At 38.0% G+C, this 19,183-nt stretch overlaps 1 protein-coding gene across 1 annotated transcript in view; it reads right to left on the reverse strand.

Moving 5' to 3' along the window:
• Window positions 1-12,505: 12,505 nt before the first annotated feature.
• LOC123513649 (spastin-like) overlaps window positions 12,506-19,183 on the reverse strand; it is a 38,448-nt gene continuing 31,770 nt past the window's right edge. The window contains 6 exon segments of the mRNA XM_045270937.1: window positions 12,506-14,908; window positions 15,670-15,863; window positions 16,434-16,575; window positions 16,578-16,623; window positions 16,943-17,094; window positions 18,239-18,344. Coding sequence (XP_045126872.1) covers window positions 14,745-14,908; window positions 15,670-15,863; window positions 16,434-16,575; window positions 16,578-16,623; window positions 16,943-17,094; window positions 18,239-18,344 — 804 coding nt within the window. The 3' untranslated portion in view covers window positions 12,506-14,744.

Raw genomic sequence — 19,183 nt, forward strand, 5'->3', positions numbered from 1 at the left:
TTTCTTGATACCTCTCTCTCTCTCTAACCTAACCTGAACCTCAACTTCTATGTAATGCAACACCCAATATTACAAATTCAGCTTTTTTTTCTCTCTGGGCAACCTAACCTAACCTGAACCTAAACTCTTACATAATGCAACACTCAATATAACCAATTCAATGCCTTTTTTTCTCTTCTTTTTTCTTAACTTAATCTAATCTAACCTGAACTTTTAGCTAATATAACACCTAATGTAACCAATCCAACAGCTAGTTTTTCTTCCTTTTTCCTGCTAACCTAACCTAACCTGAACCTGATTTCTTATATAATGCAAAACCCAATGTAACTAATTCAATGCCTATTTTAATTTTCTTTTTTCCCCAACCTAACCAAACCTAACCTAACCTGAACTCCTATCTAATACAACACTTATTTTTCATCTTTTTTTCTGCTAACCTAACCTAACCTAACCTAACTGAACCTCTTAATACAACACCCAATATAACCAATCCAACAGCTTTTTATTCTTCCCTTTTCTGGCTAAGGTTGAAACAGTTTCGTCAAGACATGTTGGTTTATTAGCAAGAGGTAGAAAGCCTTTTTTTATGTATACAGTACCTTGTTCTGATACAAAACATAATGTCCAGTACAGTAATACAGGCAGGATCAAACCTCGCTCTGGGGCTGTGTGTGTGTCGGGGGAGGGAGGTGGTGGGGAAGGAGAGGACAAAATATAACGCAAGGCTCACATCTGGGAATATTCTGGCTCTCATAAAGGTAATTCTTCAAAGGCCACAGAGATAATTTTCTAAGGTTCCTGTGAGTGTTTTCTTCAGTGATGGTACAGATTTCTTGTTGAACTATTGCAAAATCATCAAAACCCACTTGGATATCTTAGTAACTTCCACTACAGCCTGCCAAACTACTGCAATCATGAAAATGGCCTTGAAAACTTCATTAACTTCCACTAGAACTATTAAACTGTCATTACAATCATGGAAACCCACTCGAAAACCTCATTAACTTCCACTACAGCCTCTTAAACTGTCATCACAATCACAAAATCACCCTTAAAAACTTCAATAACTTCCACTACAGCCTGTTAAACTATTATAATCATGAAAACACTCTTGAAAGCCTCATCAACTTCCACTACAGCCTGTTTAACTATTGCAATCATGAAAACATCTTTAAAAACCTCAATAACTTTCCCTACCACTTCTTAAACTGTCATTACAACTACAAAAACATCCTTGAAAACCTCAGTAACTTCCACTGTAGCCTGTTGAAAGCAATGAAGTCAAAATGCCAAAATGTTTGAGAGTAGACTTCTAAATCCAATCCTGATAACTTAAATAGGTTACCAGAGTTACTTTACCATTAGTCACTCTTGGAAACTGTTATAAGTAGTCAGAATATCAGTACCATCCATTCACTGGCTCCTAATAGCTCTAGTAACTGGTAGGAGTATGATGAATAAGAGGGAAACTTCAAGACACTTATCCCATTCTTTCCAGCTAACTCTCTCAGCCCTGCTCTGGGACTGCCATCTAAATGGGCGATACTGTTTTGTTGATTTTTGATGCCGTTGGCCAGATTTCTGCTCTTGCATAAAAAAAAAAGAAAAGAAAAGCTGTCCTGCCTTTTTCTCTAATTCCATCAACAATAACAGGGAACTGGCATCTAAGTGGGCTTAATTGTTCAGCTGTTATTGTTGCTGTTGGCCAGATTTCCCGTCTTACATAAAAAAAAAAAAAGAAAAAAAGAAAAAAAGAAAAGTTGTCCTCTCTATTCCCTTATGCCACCAACACACACACACACACACACACACACACACACACACACACACACACACACACACACAGCCCACAGAGCCTGATTCACCTTCAGCAAAAATGTTGATGAGCACAAGAGTTGAGTTATCACATCATGTATTAACTAAAAGCTGGTGAAAAGTGATGTCAGGTTAATATCAAGAAATTAGGATGTGTTGTATTTAGAGAGAATGTGTATGGGTGAACGAGACCTCCAGAGAGAGAGAGAGAGAGAGAGAGAGAGAGAGAGAGAGAGAGAGAGAAAGAGAGAAAGAGAGAACATACAGTATTGGTCATAGTACGAAAGGTGTCAATTTACATCATTTCTTTACAATTTATCAACAATTTTCGAACAAGTAATATTAAGGTACATCATCACTTTATCATGAGTAACGTTTCCCGTCCTCTCCTCCCTGGGGCTTATGAATGACCCTGTAATATATCAGCATTAAAATATCACAAACTTCAATAACACATCACTAAATCAAACAGTCTCTAAGTAATGGCCAAGCTGTTCCTTTCTCCTCTAACAAGCATACACTTCACACAAGCACCACAGGCTCACATCTCAGTAATGTGTGGTATGCCTGACAGACAGTGCTGTTGCTATAAGCCTGTATTTAGAAATGCTTTGCTCTCTCAATACAATAATTTTCCAAGGCCACACAGACAACCAGCCAGTTTTCAGGACAGTTTCTCCTTTTGATATAGTAGAAATCTTTCCAATCCATCACTAGAAACATGAAAATACCTTTAAAAGCACAAGATTCTTCAACTACAGCCTTTGGAAAGCAGTTATGGTGAGAGAGGAAAGTGTTTCAGAATACCGGCCTGGTAATGAGCCTGTGTGTGTATTACTAGTGTTCACATCCACACTATACCACACTGCCCTGGACAATGTGCACTGCCTCCTCCCAGCTTGGCTCCTGCATGGTTCTTGGTGCCTGACTCAAGGCTTAGAGGAGACAAGACATACTGTCCTGCTGTGGTGACCCCTTCAGTGGACCAGGGTTTACTGTGCTACTGCTTGGCACAGCACACAGCACACAGGGTTGTCCTCCACAGGCAGTCTGATTAGTGAGGTGGTGTTTCTCATAGTTGCCTTGACTGATAGTACTGCATTGTTGCATTCTTACTTCTAACTAACAATAATAGTCTTTAGTCTTCCCACACAGGTTACAAATCACAAACTCCCGTAATCACAGTGGAACAAAATCTAACCTGGACTCAATATAAATGTTGCAATATCAGACATTTGATCCCACAAAAGGTTGATAATGGAAAACATTCTGTAAATGCAAAAAGATACATAGAGGTTCTGTTGACACAGCCCTTTCTCCTTACACACTACCTTACTAATAGTCACTTATGGCTAAAACAACTCACACACAATGACAAAAATATAACGGTAACTTGCCACAAACTTTTCTTTTTACTGCTTTATAAATTTGTTCAAACATCATGAGAGAAAGTTATTGCAGTCATTATTCTTGAGGCCTTTACCTTACAACCTAATGTCCCCCTCACTGAACCCCCTTCCCTTGCCATCCTCCCTCAATGACTCATCCTCCCATCAACCCTACACCCCTATCTTCTAACCACTGAATCTACCCTTTCTCTTCCCTCACCCACCCTCCCCATCAAAACTTACACCCACACCTCTACAACTGAATCCCTCCCCACCCTTGTCTTCCCACACCTACCCTTCCCACCAACCCTGAACACCCATTTTTTAACCACTGAATCCCTTCCCACCCTTGTCTTCCCTCATTTCCTTCCCCACCAGCCCTACACCTCCATCTTCCTGCTACTGAATATCACCCTTCCCCACCAGCTCTGCACCTTTTAATCACTAACTCTAGCCTTCCTCCTCCCTCACTCACCTCCCTGTCACACTTCTCTCCCTGCAACTCTACTCCTAACCCCACCTGCACTGCCTTCCTACCTTAATTCCTAACACCTGATCCTTTGTCCCTGCATGCCTAACCTTATCCTATCCGTTCCCTGACACTCCCTGCATGTCTATCCTATTACCTAACACTTCTCTTCTCCTTGATTACACTCAAGTCCTTCTTCTTCACCATAAACCCACAAAATGTCTAGATTTACCTAATATGTTGCCCTAATTTCAAGTTCCCATAGAGTAAAGGAGAGGATAGTTAGAAGTGGATTAGAATGAAATGAACAAACTTATAAAGGATACACAGTTGAAGCTGAGGAGTTGTAGGATATAGGTTCGTATATATATATGTATAGATATTTACACTTTGTGACGTCAGTGGACATTTACACACACGCACGCACACATGCACACATACACACGTTAACTGTATAGTACTTTCCATTACAGGTACCATTGCTGTCTTGGCTATTTGGCTCATATGAAAACTAGTGTGCCTCAAAAATAGCATTAACAAGCCCTGCACTACGCTGGCGGGCCGGAGTATTACGTTAGCAACACTACCAATCACTACTGTTAGTATACGAGGATCCTTTCATTAACTGTACGTAAACTTCTACTCTTGTATGCATGTACGGTTCCTTTGAGCATCAGAACTGCAGTGTATGGCGTAACGTAAGAGGAATATTGCTAAAGGTGATCAGTGGAGGGTCAAAAAAGAATGTGGATTGGTAAAAGAGATAGAAGGTGTGGAGAAGAAATAATTGTCCAAGGCTTTTTTAAGTAAATGTAATCGGTGCAAGGTAAAAATAAGGAACATGGATTAAGATAAGAGATAAGAGATAAAAATTTGTCCAAGATTTGTTAAGGTAAATGTGGTCAGTACAAGGTAAAAATAAACAATGTGGATTAGTCTAGATAGAAGTAATGAAAAGAAATATTTATCCAAGGTTTGTTAAGGTAAATGTGGTCAGTGCAAGGTTAATAAAAGGAACATGAATTAGTATAAGAAATAAAGGTTGTCAAGAAATATTTATCTAAGGTTTGTTTAGGTAAATGTGACGATTGGAAGATATAAAAAACATGGATTAGGTAGTATGAAAAACAAAAGTTGCCAAGAAATATTTATCCAAGGTTTGTTTAGGTAAATGTGACGAGTGGAAGGTAAGAAGGAGCATGGACTGGTAAAAGAGATGGAAAGCGTGGACAAGAAATATTCATCCAAGGTTTAAATGTCATGTGGTTAAATCTTAATATATAAACTCAAGAATCAACACAGCCTTATGGGAATTATGCTCCAAACATTTCACAAACCTTTCTCTCTGTGGTTGAAATGCAAGATTACTAAAATGACTTGTACTACTGAAATGTTAACTAATTTATATTTTCTCACCGCAAACCTCAATTTCACACCGTTGCAAAATACACATGTACGGAGAAACGGTACAAATTTGAGCACAAAATTAATAGACAACAATAAAAAAATAAACAAATAAAAAATATATATAAAAAAACATTCACAGTCTTTTGATGTGAATTGTAAAGCGTAAAGTATAAAAACGCAAATTTGAGCAAGAAATTAATAGAAAACAATAAAAGTGAAAAAAAAAATAAATAAAAAAAAAAAACACTCACAGTCTCTTGATGTGAATTGTAAAGCGAAAAGTACAAAAATGCAAATTTGAGCAAGAAATTAATAGATAACAATAAAAAGAATGAAAAATAAAAAATTAAATAAATAAATAAAATAAATAAAATAAACACTTTTAGTCTCTTGATGTGAATTGTAAAGCGAAAAGCACAAAAAAAAAAGAAAAAAATTCAAACAGGTAGGAGACGCAGAACAGTTCAATGCATCACTGACCTCATGACAAATTATTTACTCTCCCTTCACTAACACCTCCAACACTGACAAAAGAATGCTGGGTGAAAATAATCAAATTTACCATGTCAGTGTTCAGCAGAGACAGGGATTCACTCACTGTAAAATATAGATAGATTTTCTCTTATATTACTGAAAAATAGGCAGAGCAGAACATCGGTGTGTTATCATGTAAACATTATGCATTTATATATGAGATAATACACTGTTTCAAATGTTTCTAAATGTTTCAGAATGTTTCAAATGTCCCATCACAAACACTCCCTGTTAACTGTCTGCTGTTTATCACATCAACTGAAAATATTCCCCTAGAAGCGTCAAAAATAACCATCGCAGCTCCTGACACACTACGACTTAATGAACACAGTGAATATACAAGCAAAACATTCCAAGCTGTACACAAATCTGCCACATACCACACAAGACCAAAGGGAAAAGTGTGGGTGAATAGGCCTATGTTAACTTAGAATCCAAGCATAACAATTGGGGCAAATTTATAAAGAGTAGGAGGAAAGTGTAAAAAAAAAAAAAAAAAAAAAAAAAAAAAAAAAGAAAAGCCCGACATTTCATAGTTTGAGGACTAAATATGGCACCAGACTGGCAGACACAAACATAGTGGCAATTTCAGACTCACATAAGGCAAGCAGGAGTGAGGCTTTGTGATGGCAAGGTGGTGGTGGTGGTGGTTGGCTTACTCCAGGACACACAAGGCCATGGCACGGAACATCTTTGAACTTTAGGTTAGGTGAACACAAGGCAGAGTGGAAAGAAGCCTTGGTTGACGGACTCTTGCTTTAAGCGGGTGTGGGCATCTTCACTCTGACCAGCACAGGTGATTAGAGGCAAAGCAAAGCACAAGAAGGGTGGGAATAAAGGGATGGGATTACATATAGAGAGTTAAACACCCTAATACTAAACCCAAGCACAATATTGGCAGAAATTAAGGGGATGGATTTAAAATATATGGAGAATTCAGAACCAAAGTAAGATATTTAACTGAAGCATAAGAAGGGTGGAAATAAAGGAATGGGTTTACATAGAGAGTTAAACACCACAGGAAATTATTAAAGCCAATAACAAGATGGAGGGAAATAAAGGAATGAATCAAAATACTATATGGAGAATTACAGACCACAGTAAGATAGAAATAAATGAATGTGTTTACATATAGAGAGAGTTAAACACACTAGTAAGTTATTGAACCAAAGAACAAGATGGAGGGAAATAAAGAAATGAATGAAAATATATGGAAAATTAAGGAGCAAAGTAAGATATTTAACTGAAGCATAAGAAAGGTGGAAATAAAAGGAATGGGATTAGATATAGAGAGTTAAAACACCACAGTAAGTTATTAGACCCAAGAACAAGAAATGATGGAAATAAAGAGATGAATCAAAATAAATGAAGAATTAATGGTCATAGTAAGTTATTAAACTGAAGCACAAGAAGGTAGAAATAACAGGATGGATTGGAATAGAGTTAAACACCACAAGAAGTTATCTAAGCCAAGAACAAGAAGAATGGAAATAATTAGATGGGTTTAGATATAGAGTCAAGCACCATAGTAAGCTGTCTAACCCTTTCACTGATGTATTTGGTTTGCTTCCTTAATAGACATTTTAAAGCATCTATTTTATTTCCTATTTATTCATTTTTCCAGCAGCCGCCTCCCAGCATGACAGTGGCTAGGTGTTGGGCAATGTACGGTTTCCATCTCCCTCACTTCCTTGTACATATCCTTTGAAAGATCCTATACTTTGTCTGTGTTACTCTGAGCTGCAGCCACTGTCCAGCATGATAATGGCTACGTGTTGGATAATGTACTCTCTTCCTTGTATATGCTTTGTCTGTGTTACTCTGAGCTGCAGCCAAGTCCCAGCATGACAGTGGCTCTTCCTTGTATATGCTTTGAAAGATTCTATACTTTGCTGATGTTGTTCTGAATTGTTCCATGTTGCAGTGAAAGAATTAAAAGTGTAGGGTTATTGAAATGGCTTCAACATAAACAGGAAAATAAAAAAGTTACTTACATGAAAAAAAAAAGAAAAAAAAAAAAGCCATGAATAACTGAGGAAAAACATGCAACACTTCAAAAACTAAATAACAAATAGACTTTAATGTACACAAGAAAAAAAAAGGCAACGTAAAATTCTCAAAAACTTCACAAAAATGACACAAAATGATACAAAATGATACAAATGACACACACACACACACACACACACTGGCAGGGAACCATGAGACGAGCTGAGTGGAGAGAATCATGGTTAGGGATCAGTTCGAGGGGCAAGCACAGACAGACAACATTCCAACACAAACAAAACAATGAAAAACTATGAAAACTCTGGCCATAAAGAATAAAATAAAATAAAATAAAAAATGTAAAAGTAACCAATGAACACAACCACAAACAGAAATAAGAATGTACATGTTGGGGATATTTTGTAAGATTATGAAGAAAGAAGCAAATATGTACCTGTTAGTTATTAAATTTGCCCCCACAAAGAAAAAGGTAGAAATAAGAATGTACATGTTGACAGATAATTTTGGTAATCACAATCGCCCCACAAGGAAGAAAGAGAAGGTACAAATAAGAGTCTGTTAACGAATATTTTCAAAGATTACAACTTCCAGTAGAAAAAATAAATCATGAATGAGAATGTAAATGTTACCAAATATTTTCAAAGATTACAATCCCCGGTAAAAAAAGAAGTTGCAAATGAGAATGAAAGCGTTACCGAATATTTTCAAAGATTACAAATTACAATCCCCCAAAGAGAAAAGACAAAAATAAAAATATATGTATTATGGGTATTTTTAAAGATTATAATCTCCCCGCATGGAAATAAAAAAAAATAATAAAGTAGAAATAGAATGTACAAGTCAATAGATATTTTCAGTTATTACAATTGCACCATATAGAAAAAATAATTGAATAAATAAAATAAAGAAATAAGGTACAAATAAGAGTGTACATGTTAACAGATATTTCTAATGACTACAATCCGCCAAAAAATAAGTTAAAAATAGGATGTACAAGTGTGTTTTTAATGATTGCGATGCCCCGTAAAGGAAAAGAGAAGGTAGAAATAAAAATCACCAGGTGTACAAATATAAAAAAAAAAGTAATCAAAATAGTTAAAGCAAAAGTTAGTTGTTTAGTTTTCGTCACATTTAGCGAACAAAACTCTACCGTTATTCTGGACTTATTCACACGAGTCCTTGTTCCCAGTTAGGTTAGGTTACGTTTCCCAGCATTTCACATATCTCCACCAAGCCGAGAACAAACATCTCTTGAACATTTTTATCAAGGTTATAAAAGATTATGTCGTGTTACTCAACTAAACCTTTGAGAAATATCACCTCTTGAACTGTTAGCATCTGAGGTAACAAGATCAACATTACAAAAGTTTTCTTCACATTACTCAATCAAAACTTCAAGAACAAACATCTCTTGAACACTGAGCACCTAGCAAAAGATCAAATTTATGAAAGGTCATAAAAGGTTACGTCACATTACTAAACCTTCAAGAAATATCACCTCTTGAACACTGAGTAGGACAAGATCAAGATTGCAAAAAAGGTTACAAGATCAAAATTACAAAAAGGTTACAAGATCAAGATTACAAAAAGGTTACAAGATCATAATTACAAAAGATTTCACACTACTTAACTAAACCTTCACGAAATATCACCTCTTGAAAACTTAGTAACAAGATCAAGATTACAAAAAGGTTACAAGATCAAGATTACAAAAGCTTTCACATTACTTAACTAAACCTTCAAGAAATATCACCACTTGAACACTGAGTAGGACAAGATCACGATTGCAAAATAGGTTACAAGATCAAGATTACAAAAGCTTTCTTCACAATACTCAACTAAACCTTCAAGAACAAACACCTCTTGAACTCTTAGCATCAGGGAAAACAAGATCAAGATTACAAAAAGGTTACAAGATCAAGATTAGAAAAGCTTACATATCATAGAAAAATTGATATAAAAAAGGATATTACTCTTATACAAAACCAGACACTTCTTGTGCGACTTGACGGGACGAAGGCAAGTGTGGGAGTAACAAAGATAAGAACAAGTATAATCAAAGCTAAACTGTGTCATGAAACCTTACGAAATACTCTAGACTGGACAATACATGGAGGCGAGTCATCTGAGAGCTACCTTGCAATGTGTCACTCTATGAAAGCCATCCGTACTTCTCCCTAGCGCCTCTGAGGAACACTATGGGGGGCTACAGATGCTGCCTAAACCTCACCAACGATGCGATACAAAATTTAACACTACATAGTTTTCTGCGGACTGGTTCTTGGCAAGGCGATGCAGGCGTGGGGGAAATGGAGGGACTGTTTCCTGTACATCCTGTGAGTGCACTGTTCTATGGCATACCCTGGCAGCCCACTGACTACCTGGCTGGCTTCCTGGACAGTTGTAGTGAAGCTGGCACAGTGTTAAGCTAAGACCATTATTCTGAAACACTTTGCTCTCTCACCATGACTATTTTCAAAGGCCACAGAAATTATTAGCCAGGTTTTCATGTGTGTTTCTCCTCCTATAAATACAGAAGTCTTATTATTCTGTCATTGGAACCATCAAAACACCTTTAAAAACCTGTATGCCTTCAATTAGAGCCTCTTGAAAGTAGTGATGGTGCTATAGAGTTTTTTTTTCAGAATATGGTGCTAAGTGCCTTCAGTGGCTGGCCAAGTGTGGTCCAAAAGGCTGGACCAAACACACATCACAGGCATGAAGCGAAGTATTGTGAGAGATAACAGCACCAAAGGAACTCTGAGTACACAGGACATGAATCAAAACACCAGAAAGTTAATGCTGTGGTGGCCAATAAGAGCAGAGATCCCATGCACTGGACACTACAATGCTTCCAGGTTTCAATTCACCATACACACTTTCAACTGGTGAATTGTACTGGGATCCCTGACACTGCCTCCCACCACAGCTGTACAATTGAGGCATCCTGTGTTAAGAATGCTCATAACTCTTGAATTCATTGACTGGTCTGAGCAATCTTTTCACAGAACACCACAATTACATAAAGCTGGCTGGTACACTGTGCTGTGCTGCTGCCCACTACAGGCATGAGACACAGCTGATCTGGTGGGTGAGTGTGGCTGTAACACCTTCGTATATCTACTGCCAACACCGGTACTGCCACACGTAACACAGAACAACGAGGCGGAACACTGAAAACATACTTGTGATAACTGGAAACTTACTTGATGCTAATAGTACGTAATATGTGGTTAGTCATACCGGAACTGTGATTATTGGCAAGTTAATAATAATAATAATAATAATAATAATAATAATAATAATAATAATAATAATAATAATAATAATAATAATAATAATGGCAACTAACATCACTGGGAGAGCATAGCAGACATAAAAACACCACACATTATTTCCAAGGGTACAAAAACACACACACACACACACCAAAGCTACAACATTGACACCTGTGTTTCTATGAGCTCTGAGCAGCTACACTACACACTACACACTACACAGACCACTGCTACATGACGGGGTGGCGGCGTGGCTGGCTGGAAGGAATCTGATCCCGTGGTGCGGCAAACGTGTGTCTTTTGAGCTCAGTTGCTGTGTCGTTGTGTCTGTGAGCGAGGGTTGCCTGGTGAGGATCTACAAGTCACCAGGTCCTAATAGTCTTGATCCTAGTGACTCCATTGCACCAAGTAGAATCCTATGGCTTGGCTGTGTGCATGGATGGATTCCTTCTCTCACACACACACATACGTACGTTCACACACAGATGCGTCTACCTAAAACACTTCATAAAACAGGGTTCAAAGCCTCTAAACATCTTTTATAGGTTATGATACCTCAAATCTCGCCCTAATATATCTTTCTTTGATCTGTCTAGTCTCTCTCACCCACACACACACACACACACACACACACACACACACACACTCTGCAGGGACAAGTAATGATTGCATGTCGGTGAATAACACACTTCGAAAACCGGAGAACAGAGCAGAACTGGTATCACCTTTCCAACACACACACACACTATACATGAACAATAAATAAGGACTAAAGAGATGCTGTGGCGAGACATTTCCACCGGTACACTAACACAGGGATGCTGCGGCTGTGACATTCCCTCAGCGACTCAACACACAAACCTTATTAGAGTCACAGTGCTGACCTAACACTGATGCTGTGGCTGTGACCTTTCCTGACCTCTTACCAGCATGACAGTGACCTAATCTAACATATCCTCGTGCAAACCATCTTAAAACCAATGACTGTGACCTCTTGCTAAGCTTACAGTGCCAGCAGTGACCTCAGTAATGCCTCATGATGCTAACTGAGTGCCAAGGTCTGTATTCAGGTGAGCTCACAAGGACACCAGTCACTTCATACATGCTTTCACAGCAGATAAACACAACAGTAACACAGGAAAATGACTCTATACATTGAAATCACAGGGTGTTCTCAGTTTGCTTCCTACTGTCAACATTGCGGGACATTTTCTAGTCTGTCAAAATTGTATGTTGTATTGAAGTGTGTGTTTGAGTTTGTTTTGTGTGCCAGAGAGGGAAAGAAAGCTAAAAGTGATGAGTGTATGGAAGGAAAGTGGCAGGAAAGGCAAAAAAAAGCTTAAAATTCAGCTTGGTATAAAGTAAAAAGCAAGAGAAGTGTTTAATGATGCGACAGAGAAAAAGATTAACCTGATTGCCGGAAGGTAAGACAATTTAAAAGAGAGAGAGAAAGAAAACAACAAACGGAAAAAAAAAGGGAGTAATTAATATGAAGCTAAAAATAATATCTAGCAATTTAAGAGAAAGAAAAAAAAAAAAAAAAAAAGAGCAAAATAAAAGCCAGCAAATAAAGTGAAGCTAAAAAAAAACAAAATGAAAAACAGACGCAATATGAATTAGTGAAGAAAATAAATGAAAAAAGAAAAAAAAGCAAGAAAAAATAAAAAACAAGCAAATAAAGTGAAGATAAATAAAAAAAGAAAAGAACAAGAAATTGAAATTGAAGAACAGACACAATACAAATTAGTGAAGAGAATAAACGAAGATAAAAAATGCAGTAAGAGAAGGAAACAAATGTACTAAGCAAAGAGAGAAGCGTGAGTGTGTCGGCAAATGCAGGGACTCAAGTGAAGCGGAATGAAGCGGAGTGAAGTGGAGCAGTGTGGACCAAAGTAATTCACCAGTCCAAAACACGGTAAAATCTGCCATCTACCGCGTGGATGCTGAACTAAAACTACCAAGCCATAGGTGGTGACTAGAGCTCTTCCCATCCACTCTTAGGGGTCTCTCTCTCTCTCTCTCTCTCTCTCTCTCTCTCTCTCTCTCTCTCTCTCTCTCTCTCTCTCTCTCTCTCTCTCTCTCTCAGTCACAGCATCACAAGAGGAGACAAGGAGAGCAGCTCAGTCCTTCACTAACAATTAGAAGGAGGAACCAGACTGAGGAGGAGACCTAGCCTGGCTCAAGTCCTGCTGTGGAGTCACTATGAGATCACGGAACAGGTGAAGCCTCAAGAACTGTAGGTAAGGGAGAGACAAGTGCCATGTTGGGAGAAAGAAAGAAAAATAAAGAGAGAGAGAGAGAGAGAGAGAAAGATAGAGAGAATGTAAACCACCACCTAAGGTCGAGAGAAAATAAGGCATTCAGATGAGTAATTTTGGAGGTAAAAAGACACCTACACCTTTATAGAGAGAGATTGAGAGAGTAAATAGTGTTTTGTAAGGTACAGAGTGTAGTGAAATTTTAAAGCATTCAGATGAGTAATTTTGGAGGGAAAAGACACCTACATATTTATCAAGAGATTGAGAGAGTAAACAGCACTTCATAAGATACAGAGACAGAATGTAAACCACCGCACACATTCCTTAAAGTGGAGAGAAATTTTAAAGCATTCAGATGAGTAATTTTGGAGGTAAAAAGACACCTACACATTTATAGAGAGATTGAGAGAGTAAACAGCGCTTCATAAGGTACAGAGAGAGAGAATATAAACGCCACCACATTCATTCCTTAAAGAGGAGAGGATTTTAAAGCATTCAGGTGGATAATTTTGGAAGTAAAAAGACATCCACTCATTTATAGAGAGAGAATAAGTAGCAATCCACAATGTACAGAGAGATGGAGAGTCCGCCAACACCACCACAAGATACTGGAAGGTGAGGGCAGAAGAGATCCACATGTGAGGGAGGTGGGGTGGCTATGTGGATCACCATGCATAGTGGGAGGTGGGGAGAAGCTACAAGGATAACATATGACTGGCTGGTGATATTCTTTGGCTTTGAATTGAAGTGACAGCTAACACTCAAGTAACCTCGCCTCACTTCCACTGCGTTTGCCATTTTCTTTGTCTTCCGCTGTTTACCATTTTCTTTCAGTGTTTTTATTTTATTTCTCTTCCGCTGTGTTCGTTTCTTTCTTTTCCACTGTGTTTACATTTACTATTTTTTTCTATTCTGTTCTTATAATTTTCTTTCTCTTCTGCTGTTTTTCCCTTTTTTTTTCTCTTCCACTATCTTCACCATTTTCTTCTTTTCCTCACACCCACTGAATTACCATATGATCTATACCAGTAATATTTTGGTATAGCCCTTTCTTCAATCAAAAGTCCACTGGTATACTCATAACAAACTCACAAAACCTTTTAAGTGATCAATTCTTTACCCATCAGGACTTAGGATGGGGTTTAGCACTGTCTTCAATCCTACAAGCACTGAATTTACATACATTCTAGTCACATAAGCTGGCAATTTAAAGCTTCCTTGCATTTTGGCTAATTCTTTACAACAGTGGGTCTTTTTCTAGCGAGCCTTTTTTTTTTCTAATATCTTTTTCCCCTTGGTAGTTCTTCCTCTTGCATAAATAAATAAAAAAAACTCTTTAAGGGAAGCAGCATTTCCAGTGGGCCTTTTCCTTTTTTTAATATTTTGTTGCCTTTAGTTGGTTTTCCTCCTGCATTAAAAAAAAAAAAAAAAGATGACAGACAACCAAAACATAATGGAAGTGAATATAGGTTACTTAAATGCAGCCGTCAACTATCTGTGTGTGTGTGTGTGTGCGTGTGTGTGTGTGTGTGTGTGTGTGTGTGTGTGTGTGCGCGCGCATGTGCGTGTATACAGTATGTGCGTGCGTTTACGAGGATAAGTCTCCATAATCCGCATTCCATTTTTCATATGAGGTGAGGGAGGCTTGAGGGATGGACCGGCGGATCTTCTTGAGCGACTCCTTGAAATCTCTGAGTGTGATGCCGCGGACTTCTGACGGATCGCAGGACACCACCTGGTCTGGCCGCAACTCTGAAGAAGGGGATGGGAGGCAGAGTAAGCTTAGTGGTGGGGGAAGGAGGGTTAGTAATAAGGTTGCCACTTTGCCATGGTGTCTTAGGTTATTAGTGTTACTGCTTATCTATTTATTTTTTTTATTATTTATTGTCTTAAACTATTATTATTATTGTTATTGTTCTGTTATTTCATTATTTGGCTCTGGTGTCATTATCATTATTATTATTATTATCATTATTATTATCATTATCATTATCATTATTATCATTATTATTACTGTTTATGCTCTGTTTTGTTCATTTTATCAAGGGGTATGTTTTGAATTATTATCATTATTGTTATTGTTGTTCTGTTATTTCGTTATTTGAGTCTGGTGTCTTAAATTACTAGTGTTATTGTTTGTTATTGTTAGTTTTGTTTGTTTTGTTATTTTATCCTCACTTGGCATCTTGAATTATTAGTGTTGTGTTTGTGATTGTCCTTGTATTGTTACCTATCACTGTTTGACTCACTACTGTTGCTTCTTCTTTGCTACGTAACTGTGCCAAGTGTTTGTGTGTGACGAGTGTGTTGAGCTTTGTATTATTATTGCTATTGTCATTATCTCCACCTTTGTTGTCTTCCTTGCTTTGTGTAGATGTGAATGTTATCAATTATTATTCATATTATCTCCATTACCACTTTATTTTGTTGTGTGTGCATGTGCGTGTGTGTGTGTGTGTGTGTGTGTGTGTGTGTGTGTGTGTGTGTGTGTGTGTGTGTGTGTGTGTGTGTACCTCTGATGGGGGCGAGGGCAGCGTCCTTGGCCAGGGCAGTGAGGTCTGAGCCGGAGTATCCCTCGGTCAGCATGGCCAGGGAGTCGAGGTCTTTGGTGCTGAGTTCAGACTTCTGCTTGGACAACAGCTTGCCGAGCAGCACAGTGCGGGTTGTCTTGCTGGGCAGCGACACGTACACACGCTTGCTGAACCGTCTGCACACAAAACAATTAATTGATTGATTCTTACTCATTTTCTTGTATTTTCCCCTACACTGAGTCATCACAGGAGAGAATGATGAAGAACAGTGATAGTTTATATCTACACTGCAGAAAATGCTAAACTGTGAAGCTCAACTCTAACCTAACCTCACATAACCTAACCTAACCTTAACACAGTGTAATGTAACGTAACATACTGTGACCTCAACTACCCTAACCTTAACGTAATGTAACCTAACCTAACCTAACCTAATGATAAAAACACCCTAACCTTATGTAACCCAATCTAGCATAACGTAACCTAACCTAACCTGACCTAATGCACATAAAGTTATCTCAATGTAACTTAGCCTAACCTAACAATATGAAACCTAATCTAACCTGATCTAACCCAACCCAACCTAACCTAACAAACAACACACACAATTTAATCTAATCTAACCCAAACCAACACAATCTAATCTAACCTAACCTAACCTAACACAACACAATCCAATCCAACCCAACCTAACCTAACCTAACAAACAACACACACAGTCCCCTCAATGAAACACACAGCAGTACCTCAGAGCAGCGTCATCCAGCTCCTGCGGCCGATTGGTGGCTCCCATAATGAGTATCTTCTCCTCAGCCTCAGACTTCAACCCATCAAACTCCACCAGGAATTCCGTCTTGAGTCTGCGTGAGGCCTCATGCTCCCCTCCCGCCGCTCACACAGCAAGGAGTCTATCTCGTCAATGAAGATGATGGCAGGCTGGTGGAAGAAAAGAGGTTGTTCAGGCTGATTTGTGACAGGTGTGTGTGGTGAAGGAATACACAACACCTAACAAACCCAACACATATAGAAAAACAAAACAAAAAACATCATTGTAACACTAAAGAAAAAACACACACAATTACTTCAACACCAAATGATACATGGAAAACAAACAAGAGTAAAAGATAAGAAAAATTAACCTGCCGGAAGCTCACACAATACAAACAAAAAGGAAAAACAAAAACACCAATATAACACCCATACACACACACTTCTCTCAACACAAACACAAACAAAACAACAGATCAACACTCACCTGAAGCTCCCGTGCAACAGAGAAGAGAGCCTTGACTAGCTTCTCCCCCTCACCCACATATTTGCTGGTGAGACTCGAGGCGCTGATATTGAAGAAGGTGGCAGAGCTTTCACTAGCCACCGCCCGGGCCAGCATTGTCTTGCCGTTACCTGAGGCCAAGCAAAGGAGGATTACTTCAGTACTGGGACACATTTTTACCTTGAGATATGTGTACGATTGGACCATTTTATTGACATTAGGAAGGGTCTATGGAGGTCAGAAGATTAATGGCCACAGTCTTCACTATTCTAATCCCCACAAGAGTTTCTGAAGCTGTGTAAAGTCACCCAGTAGTAAGCAGAATGAATATGGAAATGTGCCATGGTACTGAAGGAGGAGAAAGAGGAGCATAAGACATAAATAAGTAAGAATGAGAGGTGAATTCATACCATAACCACAACTATCTTAGAAAATAATTGACCCTTCCCGGCAGCACTGTCGATGAGCGTACTACCAAATAAAGATCATCTATACTGTATATAGACTCTACCGACTTTCATCCATACGTCTATATATAGTTTCCCAGCAAATGTGTATTCCAGATTGACATCTATGTATAGACTCTGCAGCAAAACTCAACACACAACTGAATCTATGAATAGGTGTTGTTTGTGTTTGATTGATGATAATGTATGTCAGTATGTTTGTATGAATGTTTGGAGTCACTCACATCCGAGACTTGTGACCTGGACATAATTTACCTCCACTTTACACTTTACTACATACTTTATATTTTTGTCACATTTGTTTTGTTCATTTCTAGGCATCACTGCTGGCGTGTGGAACAGTTCTTTCTCCTTGACGTGACAGACTGATAATAAAAGAAAGTAGAAAAATGCTAAATTTCCAGTATTAGCTATGTGCATACCACATCCACCATTGACAGAGCATAAGTGTTGGCCAGCCTTGAGAGGCAATGTTGGCCAGTGTTTGGGTATTTGAGATGCCAAATAATGATTTATTTTATGAATCTTGTTACTTGTAAGGAATCATCTATATACAGACCATGCCATGCTACAACTTAGTGCAGCAAAATCTGATCAAATGTCTATTTATAGACAATCCGACAAAAAAGTTCCAATTTTGAAATGTCTATATATAGATCCTCCAATGGGAAGGAGTTAAAAAGCAATAACAAAAAAGTGACAGAAAATAAAGAAGAGAAAGATAAAGAGACAAAAGAAGAAAAAACTCAAAGCATAACCACACCTACAGTAACAACCACAACAAGCATACCAGTGTTGGAGTGACTTACCAGGGGACCAAAGAGCAGCAGACCCCTGGCAGGAGCACGCAGGCCGGTGAAGAGCTCAGGTCTCAACGCTGGCAGGATGACTATCTCCTGCAGCGCCTTCTTGGCTGTCTGCAGGAGGGAAACAAAGGATTAGAAGGGAGGAACAGAGAGAAATGAAGGATTGGAAGAGAGGAAGAGAAACAGATGAATGATTAGAATGGAGGAACAGAGATAGATTGAATGACTGGAAGGGAGGAACAGAGATAGATGAAGAACTTGAAGGGAGGAAAGATAAACATGTAAAGGATTGGAAGGAGGAACAGAGAGAAATGAAGGATTGGAAGAACAGACAGATGAAGGATTGGAAGGAATGGAGGTACAAGAAGGATTAGAAGGAAGGAATAGAAAAAGCTGAAGGATTAGAAGGAATAAAGGTACAAGGAATAAAAGGGAAAACAAAGATAGATGAAGGACTAAAAGGAATGGAGGTACAAAAAAATTAGGAAGAACAGAACAAAACAAAGGAAGAAGAGAGAAGTACAGAAAGTCACAATAAATTCTCTCAGTGCTCCTCTTATTAAAGAAAAAGAAGAAAAAAGAAAAAAAGAAATAAAATAAGAAAGAAAGAAAGAAAGAAAGAAAGAAAGAAAGAAACCCTCTTGGTATGCACTCTTAAAGATAAAGAAAGAAAAAGAAATCAACTTGGCACTATTACTTCTCTCAATAAATTCTCTTGATCTTGACATTCTTAAAAAAAGAGAAAAGAAAGAGAAAGAAAAGAAAAGATCAAATAATATTACTTCTCTCAATAAATTCCCTTGATCTTAACACTCATAAAAAAAAAAAAGAAAATAAAATAACAGGTCTCAATAATTTCTCTTGATCTTAACACTAATTAAAAAAAAGAAAAGAAAAGAAAAATCAAATACCAGGTCTAAATAAATTATCTTGATCTTAACACTAATTAA

This window comes from Portunus trituberculatus, chromosome 36, assembly GCF_017591435.1.
Source record: "Portunus trituberculatus isolate SZX2019 chromosome 36, ASM1759143v1, whole genome shotgun sequence".
Taxonomy (NCBI): Eukaryota; Metazoa; Arthropoda; class Malacostraca; order Decapoda; family Portunidae; genus Portunus; species Portunus trituberculatus.